This window comes from Sturnus vulgaris, chromosome 1 (assembly GCF_052056855.1).
Source record: "Sturnus vulgaris isolate bStuVul1 chromosome 1, bStuVul1.hap1, whole genome shotgun sequence".
In the NCBI taxonomy this organism is placed as follows: Eukaryota; Metazoa; Chordata; class Aves; order Passeriformes; family Sturnidae; genus Sturnus; species Sturnus vulgaris.
The window spans coordinates 24,643,909-24,658,146 of NC_142243.1; the positions used below are offsets into that span (position 1 = coordinate 24,643,909).

Genomic DNA, 14,238 nt, shown 5'->3' on the forward strand with positions numbered 1-14,238 from the left:
AGCAGCTGGGGGAAACCGGCTTCGTTTTTTAACAGCTGGTTTAACATAATGAGGGCTGAGCAGCCTCCAAAGCAGCCCTGATCACATGCCTCAGGGGAAGCAGTGGCTAAAATATCAGTTTAGGAATCAGGAGACCGGGATTTTATTCTGTCAGCTGCAGCTGTTTCAGGAGTGAGTTTGGGAAAGAAGCTGATGTGCTTGTGCCCTGGTTTCTCTACCACCAAAAGGTGTTGCTCACCTGGATACCCTGCAAATGAGTGTCTAGAAGTGGAAGCTTCTCCTCTTCCAGTGTGGTAGAATGAAAACATTAAATTGAAAACGAAATTAAAATATGGCAAGTACAAAACTGTCAGAGGGAATTCCTTTTTCACATGCACTGATGCAAAGCATGGCTAACACCAGTGACTAAGGTGAAGTGGCGTCAGTGGGAAACAGAATTAAGTGGGGTCTGTTTAGTGCCTATAAAGGTAATAAGCACACACTCATCGAGCCCTGACCCGGGGTTTCTTTTGTAGTTTAAAAATTTTTAATAAAGTATTTTTTGCCTGCCTTTTCCTAAGAAAAATGTTGAAATTAATCTTTGCTCATGTAAAATGCATTTGCCATATGACTAATGGTTGTTTTTAAAGTGCTGAGAGAATGCATATGTGTGTCAAGGAAACAAAGAGAGGGAGTTTTTGTCTATTTGCTGTGGTAATTGTTTATGAATATAGTTGTTTTTTCCAATTATCCTTTCCAGTTTTAATATATTAGCAGCCTTGTCTCCATTTCTGTCGGTTGAGGTTTATGTGTAAATGTAGAGATTCATGCTGTCAGATATTTCAGTTGCAAAAATCATATGCTACATCTTAAGTACTGGGTTTTATTCATAAAATGCCATAGAACTAAGATGGGGAGATTTGTGGAAAAGATAGCACTAAAAGTTAAACCATGGTCGTACAAAAAACTATGTGGCCATTCAGATAATTTCTGGACCTTGAACTGAAAATTTGTTTCATGTTCAAAAACAAAGGAAAAACTCTGAAAGGCCATAAGTCATGCTAATACCTGAAGGAGAAGTTAAACCCAGAGTCAGGGCTGGAGAATTTGACCTAAGACATATTAGTATGTCTGCATGAGCAGAGATACAGTATGGAAGTGGAGAATTAATTTCTTCTACAACAGCCAGATTTTGTAATCTTGCTTATACAAAAACACAGTGGAAAATAGGAGAGGTGGCCAGTGGAGTCCAAAGTCATTTGCACTTGGAAAAAATGAGATCCTAGTCCCCTATATGTCAGAAGTAAAAATCCCACAGAATTTACTTGGTCTATATAGTACTTAAAGTTTTAAGTACTCAGTGCCCAGCTGAGGCAACCACGATTGACCCCTGTATCAGACACAGTGTAAGTGCCAGATACATCATCTGTGAGTGTGTGAGTGTGTGTGTGTTTAATGTGAAAGCAGCTTTTGTTTCACAAATGCTGTTCATGCCGTAGCTTGTGGGGACTGGTTTTCATTAACATACTTAAGTTTTTGTGATTTAACACTATTGCATGATCTGAGTGTTTGAAAATGACTTGAGCAGGCCCTATCCAGAAGTTTGCCACGTGTCTCAGTGCCCTTTCCCAGGGCAGGAGTCATTTCACACTGCTGGCATGACATGATTTCCTCCAGCAGCACAGCAGGAACAAATCCTCACAGGTTTCAGAGGTTGTGAAAGTCTGCATGGTTTAGCAACCCCCTTCTTCATCCACAGAAATAAAGGGTCTCCATCTTTTTCTTCCTCAAGGTTAACTGCAGTTATGCTGGAGCAGGGTATTTTAAATTTATACTATTTGGTTTTGAAGCTGGAGGTCTGTAAACGCTACCGTAAGGCTTCTGCTGTTCAAACATTATTTCATGTTGGCATTTTTATTTGAAGGCCCAACCATGGCCAAGGAAAGGAAACTTCAGTACTTTTCTTTTTGTGTTACATCTTCCAACTGGAATATTTTCAACCACAATAGAATTGAACATGAGCTTTGGAGAGGGAAAGAGAGGAGAAAAGGGAGTCAGCTAGAAGAGGTGATGACTCCAGTGGGGTACTTTGCAGTTTAGTTCTCTGGGGACTGAAAAACGCTTTCAACCAGTGATGTTGCAACAGTCCAAAAGAGGAGAGAAAAATCCACGTCTGATCTAGACCAACCAGAAACTAAAAACAAGGGACACTTTGAATTCTTAGACTCTCACCACAACTGAAAACTGTGTTCAGGCCAAGGAACTGGAAAATCAGTTTCTTGGGTTAGAGAAATGCTTCCCTGAAGAGTCAGAAGCAGCTTTCTATTTTAATTGGTAAAGAATTATTGTGTTCTGAAGCAGTGATCCTAACATTTGAACCAGTGCAAAGGTTTGCAGTCAGTGCTATGAAGAGCTTAGTAAAATGCTAGAGTAAAACAAATTTTTCTGTGACATTTTCTTGCCATTTGGCTCTGTTAGTCTATTATTTGTCACAAAATGGAAAAATAAGATCTGTCTTCATAATGTACCAAAAAGAAATCTGACTGCAAACACAAGTCAGGAAGAGGCATAGGGACAAGAGCTGAGTGGTAACCCTAGATCAAGAGATGGTTATGAGAAATCATATACTGGGGACCTCAGAATTGAATGTGGTAATTGTTAAGGAGAGCTTTGAGAAGAAATGTTGAGTAAAAATTACTTATGGTGTGCTTGTTTTAAGAGGGAAGTGTAGTAAATTTCAGGACAAATTTTTAAGTGGCAATAGCACAGGCACGGCCTATGCTGTAGGCAAAATAAATTTTCTGAACTAAATGACTTCTCTCAGTCAGCCAGGCTAAGTGTTTGTTTTTGGGGTGAAATATGTATTTCCTTCATTGCGCTTGTACAGGGATAGCTGAAGCCTGAGAGGAGGACTCTGGGGACCTGGTTGTAATGGCTGGAAATAACACCTGCCCTTTATGGGATGAGGGGTGAAGTCTTGCAAATTTGCATTGCAGAATAAGGGATGAGATCAGAAAACCTTTCTTAGGTGTGTCAGATATATGGGTGATGTACTTAGTTTTACAAGAATCAAGAAAATTAGGATTTTTCCCTTAGTCTTGCACTTTTAAAACTGATGTATCATTACTAATCTACTTACTGTGGAAGACGTTAGGCTAAATAAATTAATCCGATGGAGAACTACCCTGCAGTCTTCTGGATTAAAATGCATCAAGCATTATATTATTTTTTAATAAATTTTAGAACAATGTTTTCTTTAAAATTACTCAGTCAATGTACTTGATTCTGGTAAAAGTAGTATGATTCCTACAGCCTGTATTTTACCAATATGCAAAGCTTCTCTTTTGCATAAGAGTACCACAGCACTTTGATAACAAAACATGACAAAAGATATGTCAGGTTTTTGTTATCAAAATTCAAGGGAGTTTGAAGATGCTAGACAGTCTGTTCTTGCAGCACCATGATTTTTTTCATGCTCTTGCAGAACTGCAGTCAAGTAACAGACAGATAATTTTCTTCAGGATTAAAATCGTGTATGTGGGGAAAAAAAGGAAGAACATCATATACTTCTGTTCAAGTTTTATAGGTGCTGTTGATAAAAGATGGTTCCAGAAATTCATTCATCAGTTCTATCCTTTCTTTTTCTAATGTTCTTGTTCCATCTGATGACCATTGGAAAACAACAACTAACTCTGCTAGTTCATAAGGACAAGATGTTTTTTTGGGAATGCTCTGCAACAGGGATGGGGAACTTCACAGAGATGACCTGGAACTTTTTTATGTTCCTCCAATGCACATTTAAGTATTTTTCTGTGTAGTGAGCAGCAGTGCCTTGCATGCGTATGATTCTTGGCTTCAAATATACTTGCAAGATCCAGCTCACGTGAAATTCTCATCTGAAATTTGTTGCCTGTGTCATGGAACTTAGGGCAAGTTCTGTTCACCTGGGGGTTTTTTCTCAGTATCGAGGTCAGAGTAGTGTTCCTTGCTTTGGCAAGCTGCCTATTAGAAGGCAGCTGCCTATTGCCAAGAAGAGCCCTAATGCAAGAATATTTCCATCTGGGATGACTAACATGTGCCCAGAGTACGTCCAGTCTCACATCCCACTCTGCAAACAAGATCCACTGATGAATTAATCCTCTTCTTGCTTCAAAAGGCAGTCAAAAGATGAAAGTGAAAAACTGGACATATTTCAAAAAATGACATTATAAAATAGTCATTCAGCCAGATTGCGAGTCATAGATTTTCAAAAATGTGGAAAGTCAGGCAGTCCTGTTTGAAAAAATATGTCTTCCCTTGCTTGTTGCATATTTTGCTAGTGATGGAAAGAACATATTCATAAAGGAAAGGCAGTGTTTTAACATTAGGATAATGCCAACAGTATTCAACTTGTTTGGTCCAGGCTTATGCCAATATAAATACAATGCATTTGTCATTGTTCACTTTGTAGTTCTTCTGTAACAGAGGCAGCAAAGTTATTTTGAACAGCTGAAAATATAAAACTGATACAGTGGTTTCTGGTATTTCACAGTTGCAAATATGGAGTCTGCTTTTTGTGAAGACACTTGATTTTATTGAATGTGTCATATGCATGGCTGATCCTTCTCATGCACTGAAGGAATGTCAATGCTGATATAAAACCCCATATAATAACCCACTGGCTTCTCATATATCACTGACTCAGTCAATAAAATGTATAATTGTGATGCTAATTAAATTGCGATTTTAAAGCTGTGTCTTTAACAAAGGGATTGTTTGTACCTACTGAGAATTAAAACCAGAGCTATCAGTCTAGTTCAGTATAGCTGTCAATTTTAGAAACAATACACAGAAGCTGCAACTTCTTACCTTCAGGTCTGAAGAGGTGTAAATCCTCCACTGAAGAAGAATGCATAATATGCTGCCTGTTTAATTGGTGCTACATGAATTAGCAGAGCAGGGACCTATAACTACATAAATCCCCCAAAAATCAGCTATTTAGTAATCTATTTGAGCAGTACTAGTGCTGACTGCCTAAAACTGGCAATACAAAAATGGCAGAACAGTATTCATCTCAAGAATTTAAACCCTAAGCCAGTGTCTTGTGTAGTCCTCTCAGATGCAATTATTTATTCTAGTATTCTAGTTTGTCTTGAATGTGCCTGGTATGTTTTTATATGCCGTAAAAGTAAATACTGTGGTTTAAAGCCCTGGAAAGTCCAAGTAGGTATTAAATAGTCCAGCACTGCAGAAATGCAGGGTCTGATTTTCTGAGATCATCTGGGCTGTCTGTGAATATCTGATGCAATTCAGCACATCTGGGCATTTCTTCTGCAGTTGCCAGGGAGTTGGCTGTGTATTTACAGGGCTTTCCCCTGTACCACCTATTGCAAGTGGTTGTGGTGGCCAACACAAAGACCAGGCATAGAGCAGGCTCATTGGAGCTAGTAGTTGGTTAACATCTGAAAATTAGTATTTACACCCAGATGAAAAAAAAAAAAAAATTTGTAGGGAGAGGTCATACTCTTTTTAGGGCAACTTCTATAGCAGGAAAAAACAGACAAGCTTTTATACAGACAAGACCACTTCTGGTCTGGAACAGAAGCAAGAGTGTTCAAGCTAAGACCAAGATGAAAACAATTGCTCTACTTTTACTTTGTCAAGCAGTGCTCAGACTGATTGGCCACCTCCTAGAGCCTGGAGAGTCATCAGTCACTGAGTTATGAAGAAAAGGGCTTTGGTCCAGTTATCTCAGTCTGTATTAATCCCATATATGGCTCCACCAGCTTCAGCAGACAAACATCATTATCCAAGCGTATAACGATCATTTCCATTGAGGATTGGTTTATTTACAGTAAAAGGCAGGGTGGCCTTAGTGGGCAGGTCTCTAGGCTGAAAATCTGAAGCCCACTCTATCTTCCCTAAGCTGCTGGTCCACTGAGTGATCTGCAGTGAGTGGGTCTATCTGTCAGTGTGGTAAATAGGCATACCAAAACTGGCCTCCTTGCAAAATCCTTTTATATCTACAAAGGAGAAGTGTTGCACAGCATTTATACACTTCTTCATTACTGGCTCTTTTTCATGTGGTTCCTTTAATAGACATTTGAGTTCTGATAATGTTACACCCTGTTCTCTTCTGAGCAGGGTGTAACACTACTACTGGTGCTGGTAGCATCTCTGCCAAATGTGACTAGAAGACTCCTACTGCTGTGATGTGAGCAGCTAAAAAGTTATTTCTCTAAACTTCCTAATATTAGATATGCTCTTAAAAGGGAAAGGTTATGTATGTTCAGGAACAAAACATGTTTCTTCATCTCCCTGGAAAATTATTGCAATCTGAGTGGGCATATGTGGAAATGAATAACTATGTAGATGTTCACAGATTCTGCAATAAATGTACAGTAAAAGCTATCTTTGTCACCTTTAAATAAAACACTGGAAAATGAAGGCTGAAGCATTTCCCATGACTCTTAAAGCATGTGTATGTGCAGTCAAATGTACAAATTCATAACCATGCTTAACACAAAAGCAAATGTATATACTATGAACATGTGTAAGGATGCATGTATTAAATACTGTGCAATATATATAAAGATTATGGCAAATAATCATTTAGGTTGCAGAACCAAGCAACATTGGGTAGTCCAGAATGCAGATTTCTTGAGCATTATTAATTAGCCCTCTCGAATCTGTAGGATGGTACAATTTTAATTGCAGGATCACATATATTTTTTCCTTAACAGATTCTTGCTTCAACCAGTCAATAGGGGGGCAGTTTTTTAACCTTTCTGGGTTTTATCTTATTCCATTCAGAGCTCTGGCCTCAGATCTCATATTAGTGCACATGATCAAAATATTACACTGAATACAGAAAAACATTAATCCACTTCGAAGGTTTAGTTTTGCTGTTGCTTCCCCAAGAGCATCTTAATATGCCACAAATCCTGATGAACATATCTCTGCAAAACATCTACATTTCTAAATTCTAGAATTCTAAATTTTTTACAATATTATTGCCATCTTGCAAAAGCACTTAAGCACAGGGGGAGAAAGAACAAAAGTGTCAGCATGACAACTTTCAATGCAAGCTGAAAGAGGGAGCTGTGGGAGCCTTTACATGCCTAGAATTTCCCTAAGACTTTCTCCACTTAAAGCACAGGGCCAGTTGACTTCAGCTCTCAGCACTTCTGCATTTCAGGCCCCAGGTGTCTCTTGCTGAGCACCCAGAAAATGAAGCCAACCACTCAAGAGGGAGGAAATTCCAGAATTATGTCATCATGCCTACATGTGGGGAGGGGAAAGGAGCTAATCGTGCCCAGACAATCCAAATTCTGGCATTTGCTGTGATTTTTGCATTTGACTCACAACCTTATCATTCTTTCAGCTGAGTTTCTCTGTGTATGTGTATACATTTCTCTGTAAATAAATAAGGATATCTAAACTGTGTCTAATCTGCTAAAAACTCTTGCACTGCTTTCTCAGTAAAACGAATTTATTGATGTTTATGCCCTTGGAAAAAAAGCATGTCATGTATTTTAATAAGCTTTACTTACTTCCATTTATCCCTACTCTGCATTAGAAGCAGAAAAGGGCTACAGGCAAGCAAATAATTTGACACCCAAAATCAAGGACTTCTAGGACTAGGGATAAATTTGCTTCACTTCAACCTGAAAACCTGCTTCTAAATCTCAAGTTCTAAATTTTCTACATCATCCCTATCCATTACCAAATTGCAAGTGAAACATTAAAAAGCATTGCAAGAAGCCTTACATATTCAAAATATTTCAGCTGAATATTGGTGTAGTTTTTGCTTGCTGCTTGAAAATTTTCTCAACCCCTTCACCTTCTGAAACTTCCCTGCAGGAAGTTTCTAAGCTGACAGGTTAGAAACAGGTTAAAAATGGAAGCAGAAATCCATATTTAAACAGCTGGTTCCAAGAATTGGTGCTTTAGGGAATGAAAACTTTTAATGCAAGACTCAAAACTTTTGTAGGAGCTGGTTTTATTAGTATCTGCCATAATTCTGTCTGTCTGTATATATCTGTACAGCATTGTGATCCTATCTGTGTGTGCATGGTATTTGAGGTTAGCAGAGGAGTCACTCCCTGCCACTCCAGGCACTCACACTTCTCACCTGTTCTTTGAAGCTGGGAGTGCCCCTCTCTTCCATGCATCCCCAACTCCACTAGTGCCACAGACCAATGGCAGAAGGACTTTTTTTTACCCCTCCTGTGTGTGTACAGCAGGAGAGCTCTTCTCACTGACTCTGTGCTGACTGTGTTGAATGTTATCTGTCTTTCAGCTGGTGGACAGAGCAATGTATTTACCTTGCCAAACTGAACCACCCTGGCTCTAAAAGTTCTTCCTTAATCCTTCTGTGTAGGGTATCTAGGGAAAAGTAGGCACCAAAGGGAGGCATTGTGAGTACCTTACCTTTTTTCCACTTCAAGTTCCATGGTCTGACAAATCCCTGATAAAGGAGTCACATTCATTAGTAGTGCTTTTAATTCTGGGAATGCCTCTTCATCCATGCTGGATTCTGACTCCCTTTCCAGCTTGTGAAACACATGGTTTGCTCTCCTCCCTGGTGGATGGGGAGATGAGTTCTCCCTTTCTCCCCACTGCAGTCACTAGCAGTAAGGGGAGTGATGGCAGATTTTATGATTTAAGATTTTTTTAAGATTTCCATGTTTTCCCAGTAGGGAAAAGCATTTCTCTCCATGCTGAGACACCTCCTTACAGTATGTGGCTAAGCCATGATCTCCAGCCAAGATACCACAGAATCACAGTCACAGAGTCACAGAATATTCTGAGCTGGAAGGGACCCACAAAGATCACCGAGTCCAACTCTTAAGTTAATGGCCCATATGGCAGCTAGCAACATGTCCCCTCTGGGCTTCTGGGAGAAGTCCTAGGCTAGGCAATGTGGTGGGAATAGTACAGTGCCTATTACGTTATTGAAAACAAGATACAGCTGCATGTTCCTGTTGGGTGAATGTAACCTGTCAGCACCACCATCTCACAAGAAGCCAGGACTGATTGCAGCCAGCCTTCACAGCAGAAGGTGCCAGTAACCAACCAGCTGGAGAAGAATGATGTGTTTTCCCCATTGACATGGCAGGTTAGGGCAGGAAGTGTGCCTGGAGAAACACCATGACACAAGGAACTGTATGGTGACAGCAGGTTGCTCAGAGAGGTTCCTGGAGGAACTGCAGTGTTTTTCCTGATGGCTGAATGCCCCAAGGCCACGACAACATGTGTTCTTTCATGCCATGGACCAATACAGGGCACCAGTGATGCTTGCTATGCCTTGGGTGGTATGTCAAGCTCCAAAATAACTGCAAAATAATTCCTCCATAGGCCATGGATTTACTCATCCTAATTGTTAAATACTTTTAGAACCAGCTCTATTTTCAACCCTCATAGTTCACAGAATCTAGAAAGCTGTGTGTGTCTTTATCCTCTCAGGAATCTGAGTGGGTTGTGTGCCAGCCCTGGGCACAGGGAAGATGGATCACATTATGGTAATAAGCTGGTAACAAGTAATGAGGGCTAGGTATACTCTGAGACATTTTGGTGCATCATTGTCTTTCCAGCTCTGCTTGTATTATGTTCTGGTCTGGACAATCAGAACCCTTGTAACTTCAGAGAAACATCAAGGAATGAATGGTTTGCCCTCCTGAATAAAATGAGAACATGTGATTGTGGGGAGAGAGGGGGAGGGAGAGATGCATTTGCATAAGTCAGGAAAGGTCATTAAAACATCTGGCAGTAGTAGCTGACATGTGTCAAACTTTAGTGTTCATTAAATTTGTATTAATGCAAGAATGGTTCCTAAGCTCCAAATGCCACTTTTGGTTGCTGTATTCCCCCTGTTGATGGTGATGACTTTTCAGAACTGTGCCGTGCTTGTTTTCTTGCTAGTGGCATCTGACCTAAGGTCAGTTTTCTGTTTAACCTATTCCTGTAGGTCAAAAGACAAATTAATCTGGTGAGAATTGAATTGGAAATGAGGTATCTGGATAGCAGGTGTCCCAGCTGTGGAATAGCTGCCAGGCTGAAACATGTTTGTATCTGTCCTCATGCCATCCAAGAAGTCATATCCGAGGTCAGGGAGATATTCAGTTGACATCTGAGATGGGAAGTTATGGGGAGCAGAAGTGGCAGGTGCCCAGATTATCTTGCACTCACGGGGGAAATGTCTGAGAGTGTCACTGAGCATAAATGTACATGTTCCATCTATTGGGAACTTTGCTTTACCTGGGTTTACTACCAGTTTGTAATTGTAAAGAAGCCAGACAATTTCCAGGCCCCTTAAAGAGGAGAATCTCACAAATCTTTTTCTTCCTTTTTTTTTTTTAGAGGATGAAGATGATGAAGAGATGGTGGAGCCAAAAACACAGGATGACTTAGAGACAGAAAATCAAGACCAGAAGCAAGAAGTGAAAGAAGGTACTTTAAAAAATGAAAAGGATGATGTTAGATGCTTAAAGGACTGGGTCCTGGCAGTAGTTACTCTCATAAGTAGTTTCCACTGTTGAGACCACTGAAATTGAAACAGACACCAGTTTTATTGATTCAAAACCATATGAGTAGCATAAAAGCAGAAAATTGTATCCCAGGGACCCATCTGGTAGGCCTGAGAAGATTGTGAAAGGCATGAGACTTGTTTAGAAGAAGTTACATGTCCTTATAATTTGAAAACAAAGTAGGGATTCTTAAATCCCAGTACTGTTACTAATTTGTCTTCTCTCAAATACCCTGCTTATGGGAAAGATTTAAAATGGGAATGCCAGGCATTTCAGTAGCTCTATAAAATTTATTGGTCTTCAAAGGTACTTGGAGCCCATAACTGTCTGCCTGCTTGAGAGGAACAAACTTAAACCTAGTAGTAGTCAGGAATCTTCCAGCAGAAAATAATTTCACTTGAAAAATCTTTTCTGTCAAAATCAAAATGTTAGGTGGAAACTGCTTCAAGGAACTTAAAAAAGCCCCCTGAACCCAGACAGGTCCAGCCCTTCTGTCCATTACTCTATATTGAGGCGTTCTGCACAGTTACAAGAGACAAAAATTCAGGTTACTGCTTGCTTCTGGTGCAGACAAGAGACACTTAAGTCATGCATGTGAGCACTGGATGTGGTAGATATGCTTGATGTCTCTTTTCCTTTCCTTGGACCTGTCCTAGCTTTCAAATTAGAAGAAGGAAGTGAAATTTGGTCTTCCTCATCTAGAAATTTACTAGGGTATTGGCTATTCTAGTGTGTCAATGCCTTCAACAGTCAATGCTCACTCCTGTGTTGAGTAGGGAAAAAGAACTGAAATAGCAGCAGCTCCAGAGTGGAAGGAAATTGGAAGGAAATTTCTTCTCCAGCATTTCTTACTTTTGTATTGCCAGGACTGTTCAAAATTCTATTTAACCTCTTGAAATGTAGTTTACTTCTTTAGGTAGGGCCTAAGTAATTTCTTGCCATGGTGATCATTACCAGGATAATTCTGTGAGCTTGGTTTTTCCCAAGATAATCTCACTAAGGGAAAAATAGGGAGCCATTTTTTATGGAAACCAATGAAATCTTCAGCTGGGAATACACCAGCCGATGCTTATTTCTCATCCAGGGGAGACTGGTATCTTTTCATCAGTATCCAAAGAAATTAATCTGGTACACAGTGCCCACATTTGCCATCCTCACACACTGAAGTGAGTGGCAGTGCCAGCCATACCACTTTGATTAGAAATGGATCTTTCTTCCATGTTTAGAGGCATCACAGAAATCACCCCTGCCATAAATCCTGCAGCGTTCATTGCTCGTTTAAGTCCTTGTAGAAGTGTGGAGAAATAAACTCAGTCCTCCTGCTCCTCATCATTCTGCTGCTTCTTTCACTGGTCCCAGTCACTGATGCCATGGGCAGAGGGGAGCAATGGGGACAGCAGGAACAGGAGTCAGGCAAGTCAGCAAAGGCAGAACTGAGGACATGAGTAAGAAATGTGGCAACATAGAAAAACTTCTTTTTTCATTAAAATTACTCTGCTTTCCAAAACTGTGAGGTCAACTTGCATATGGGCTTTTGCAGTCCCTGGACCTAACACAGTATCTCTTTTACTGATGGCAACATAAAGCCATAAAAACCTCTACTACTGCACACTGTGCATAAGCACTGTCCTCAGTTGCTGAATGTCCCTGTAGTATTCAGCTTACAGCTTATCCTATACCCATTTATTCCCACAGCTGAACGATTTAATGCTTATACATGGGGAGAAAGCACAAACTCCTGAAAGAAGAAGAAAGAAAATCAAAATAGAACCCTGAACTGATTTATTTCAGTATTTTATGGGCTTTCAAGTTAGCCTTTTATGTACTTTGCTCACCAGCCACCACTGCCAACATCTTTTATTTCTTTGCTGTGTTTTAGTCAGAGGGCAGTGCTCCCCTTCCCTGCCTAGCAGACCCCCAGGAGCAGTAGATCATCTGGGCTGGTTTAGCACTGGTCTCAGGCACACAAACTGCAGGCTGTAAAAGCAAGGCACAGCTTGTTTCAGCAGAACTGACTTTGTGAGGTGCTAACATTTGACTAGGTTTAAGGAAGAAGAGAACATGCTCATTGCCTGAAAGGAAGCAAACCTGACCTTTGGTATGTGTGATGGATAAAATACCTTTGGTATATGATGGATAAAATAGTGGTGTGCTGCTGACAAGCACTAAATGCTGTGAATCCGATGAAGCCATCGTCCCCAAACTGACATGGAATGGAGTCCCATTTTTTAGTATGTGGTGTCATTCTCTCCCTGTTGGCTTCAGCTCTTTTGCCTACAAAATCCCATTTTCCTCTCTGTTGTAATCACCCTTCTCATGTTCTGAGCAACATTCAGGGTTTGAAGCCATCGTTTGTGTTTCATGGAAGTGATTAAAACCATGTTACAAGTCAAACAGGAGTTTAGAAGAACATTTCCTGTCAGTGCTGCATTCTGTGTGCCTACTCAGAATTAATAGCTTTTCTGCAAATTAGCACATAATGGGTTAAAAGCATGTTTATGTTGGCATTAAGTACTCTGGCTTCTTTTTCTCTGCAAGGCAAGACAATATTTTGCAAACTTTTTAAAGAATCTCTAATAGACATTATAGTGGCGCCATTCACACTGCTATATAGTAGTTAAGGCTGTGTCAGCACTTCCATTATGAATCCTGTTTTTCAGGGATTTATAACCCAGCCGTAAAAATTTGCTCTGGGCTGAAATTTGGTTTCAGCTCAGGGAGCACATTTTTTAACAGATTAAAAAAAATCAGCATGGCCTTTTTTGAGTTATAGGAGTGTTAAGAAAAAATCCATGGGAGAGAGAAGTGCAGGGAGAGAAAGGCAGACCATTTTTTCATGAATATAACTCAAAAATTGGTCAGGATTAAAAATAAAGTTTGGATGCAGTCTGTTCAGTCTCCCTCTCTCCAAGCCAACAGGACAAGAGTGCTCTATTTTTATAATGGTATTTTAAGAGGAAATGTGATTTTTTTTTTTCTATGTGGTTTATAGGTAGTTCAGTTTAATTCTTCAGACATTTACTGCATGCTTAATTTCCTCATCTTCCCCACACACACCCCAGAGTTGCTATATGACATTTGGGGGGATTATTCAGCAGTCGGGGGTGTTTGTAGGGTCTGACCCTGGTTCTGGACATGTCCCAGCATCACTGTAAGGCTCACAGTGCACCTGCACAGGGGCAGCCTGTCTGGCATGGCACCTCTTGCAGAGCCTCACTCCCATGGAGTCACAAAGGGCAGAGGAACAGCTTGAGCCCCTCAAAGTGGAGTGGGAGATGAAGAACTGACTCGATGACCACTTGAAGTGTATGAACCTTGTGTTCCTTCCATGGGGCTGCCTGTTGCCACCCATGTCTCGGGTGCATGTTCTCCCCATTGTTTTTGGGAGAACTGAGTGTGGGATACCTGACGGTGAACTGGGCTGGGCTCTGCCTGTTCCCAGCCTCTCCTGACCACATAAACAAGAGACTGGTCCCAGACTGTGGCATCAAGTGGGATGGGGTTTTCCACCACCAGAGAGCTCTGGAGCTCCACCTAAGGCTCCTCTTTGTGTCAGTAGAAACCACATGAACAACGGGACGGGCTAGGTCTTGAAAGTGGGCATCAACCTGCATTTATCTGAAGCCATGGGCATGTCCACAGAAACTTGCACAAAAGAAAGACTGTGATGGGAAAGGCTGGGATCTGCAGCTCCAAAGACCTGCTGTGCCTTGCTCTTGCCCTGGCTCTGTGCATGGGGCTCCAGTGTCCA

At 40.7% G+C, this 14,238-nt stretch overlaps 1 protein-coding gene across 7 annotated transcripts in view; it reads left to right on the forward strand.

Annotated features, from left to right (window-relative positions):
- The window catches only part of DYNC1I1 (dynein cytoplasmic 1 intermediate chain 1), a 183,459-nt gene that overhangs the window by 90,644 nt on the left and 78,577 nt on the right, over positions 1-14,238 (forward strand). For all 7 annotated transcript variants that reach the window (XM_088161933.1, XM_088161939.1, XM_014878487.2 and 4 more), the window contains exon 7: positions 10,321-10,410. In XM_088161933.1, coding sequence (XP_088018059.1) covers positions 10,321-10,410 — 90 coding nt within the window. The remainder of the gene's footprint in view (positions 1-10,320; positions 10,411-14,238) is intronic.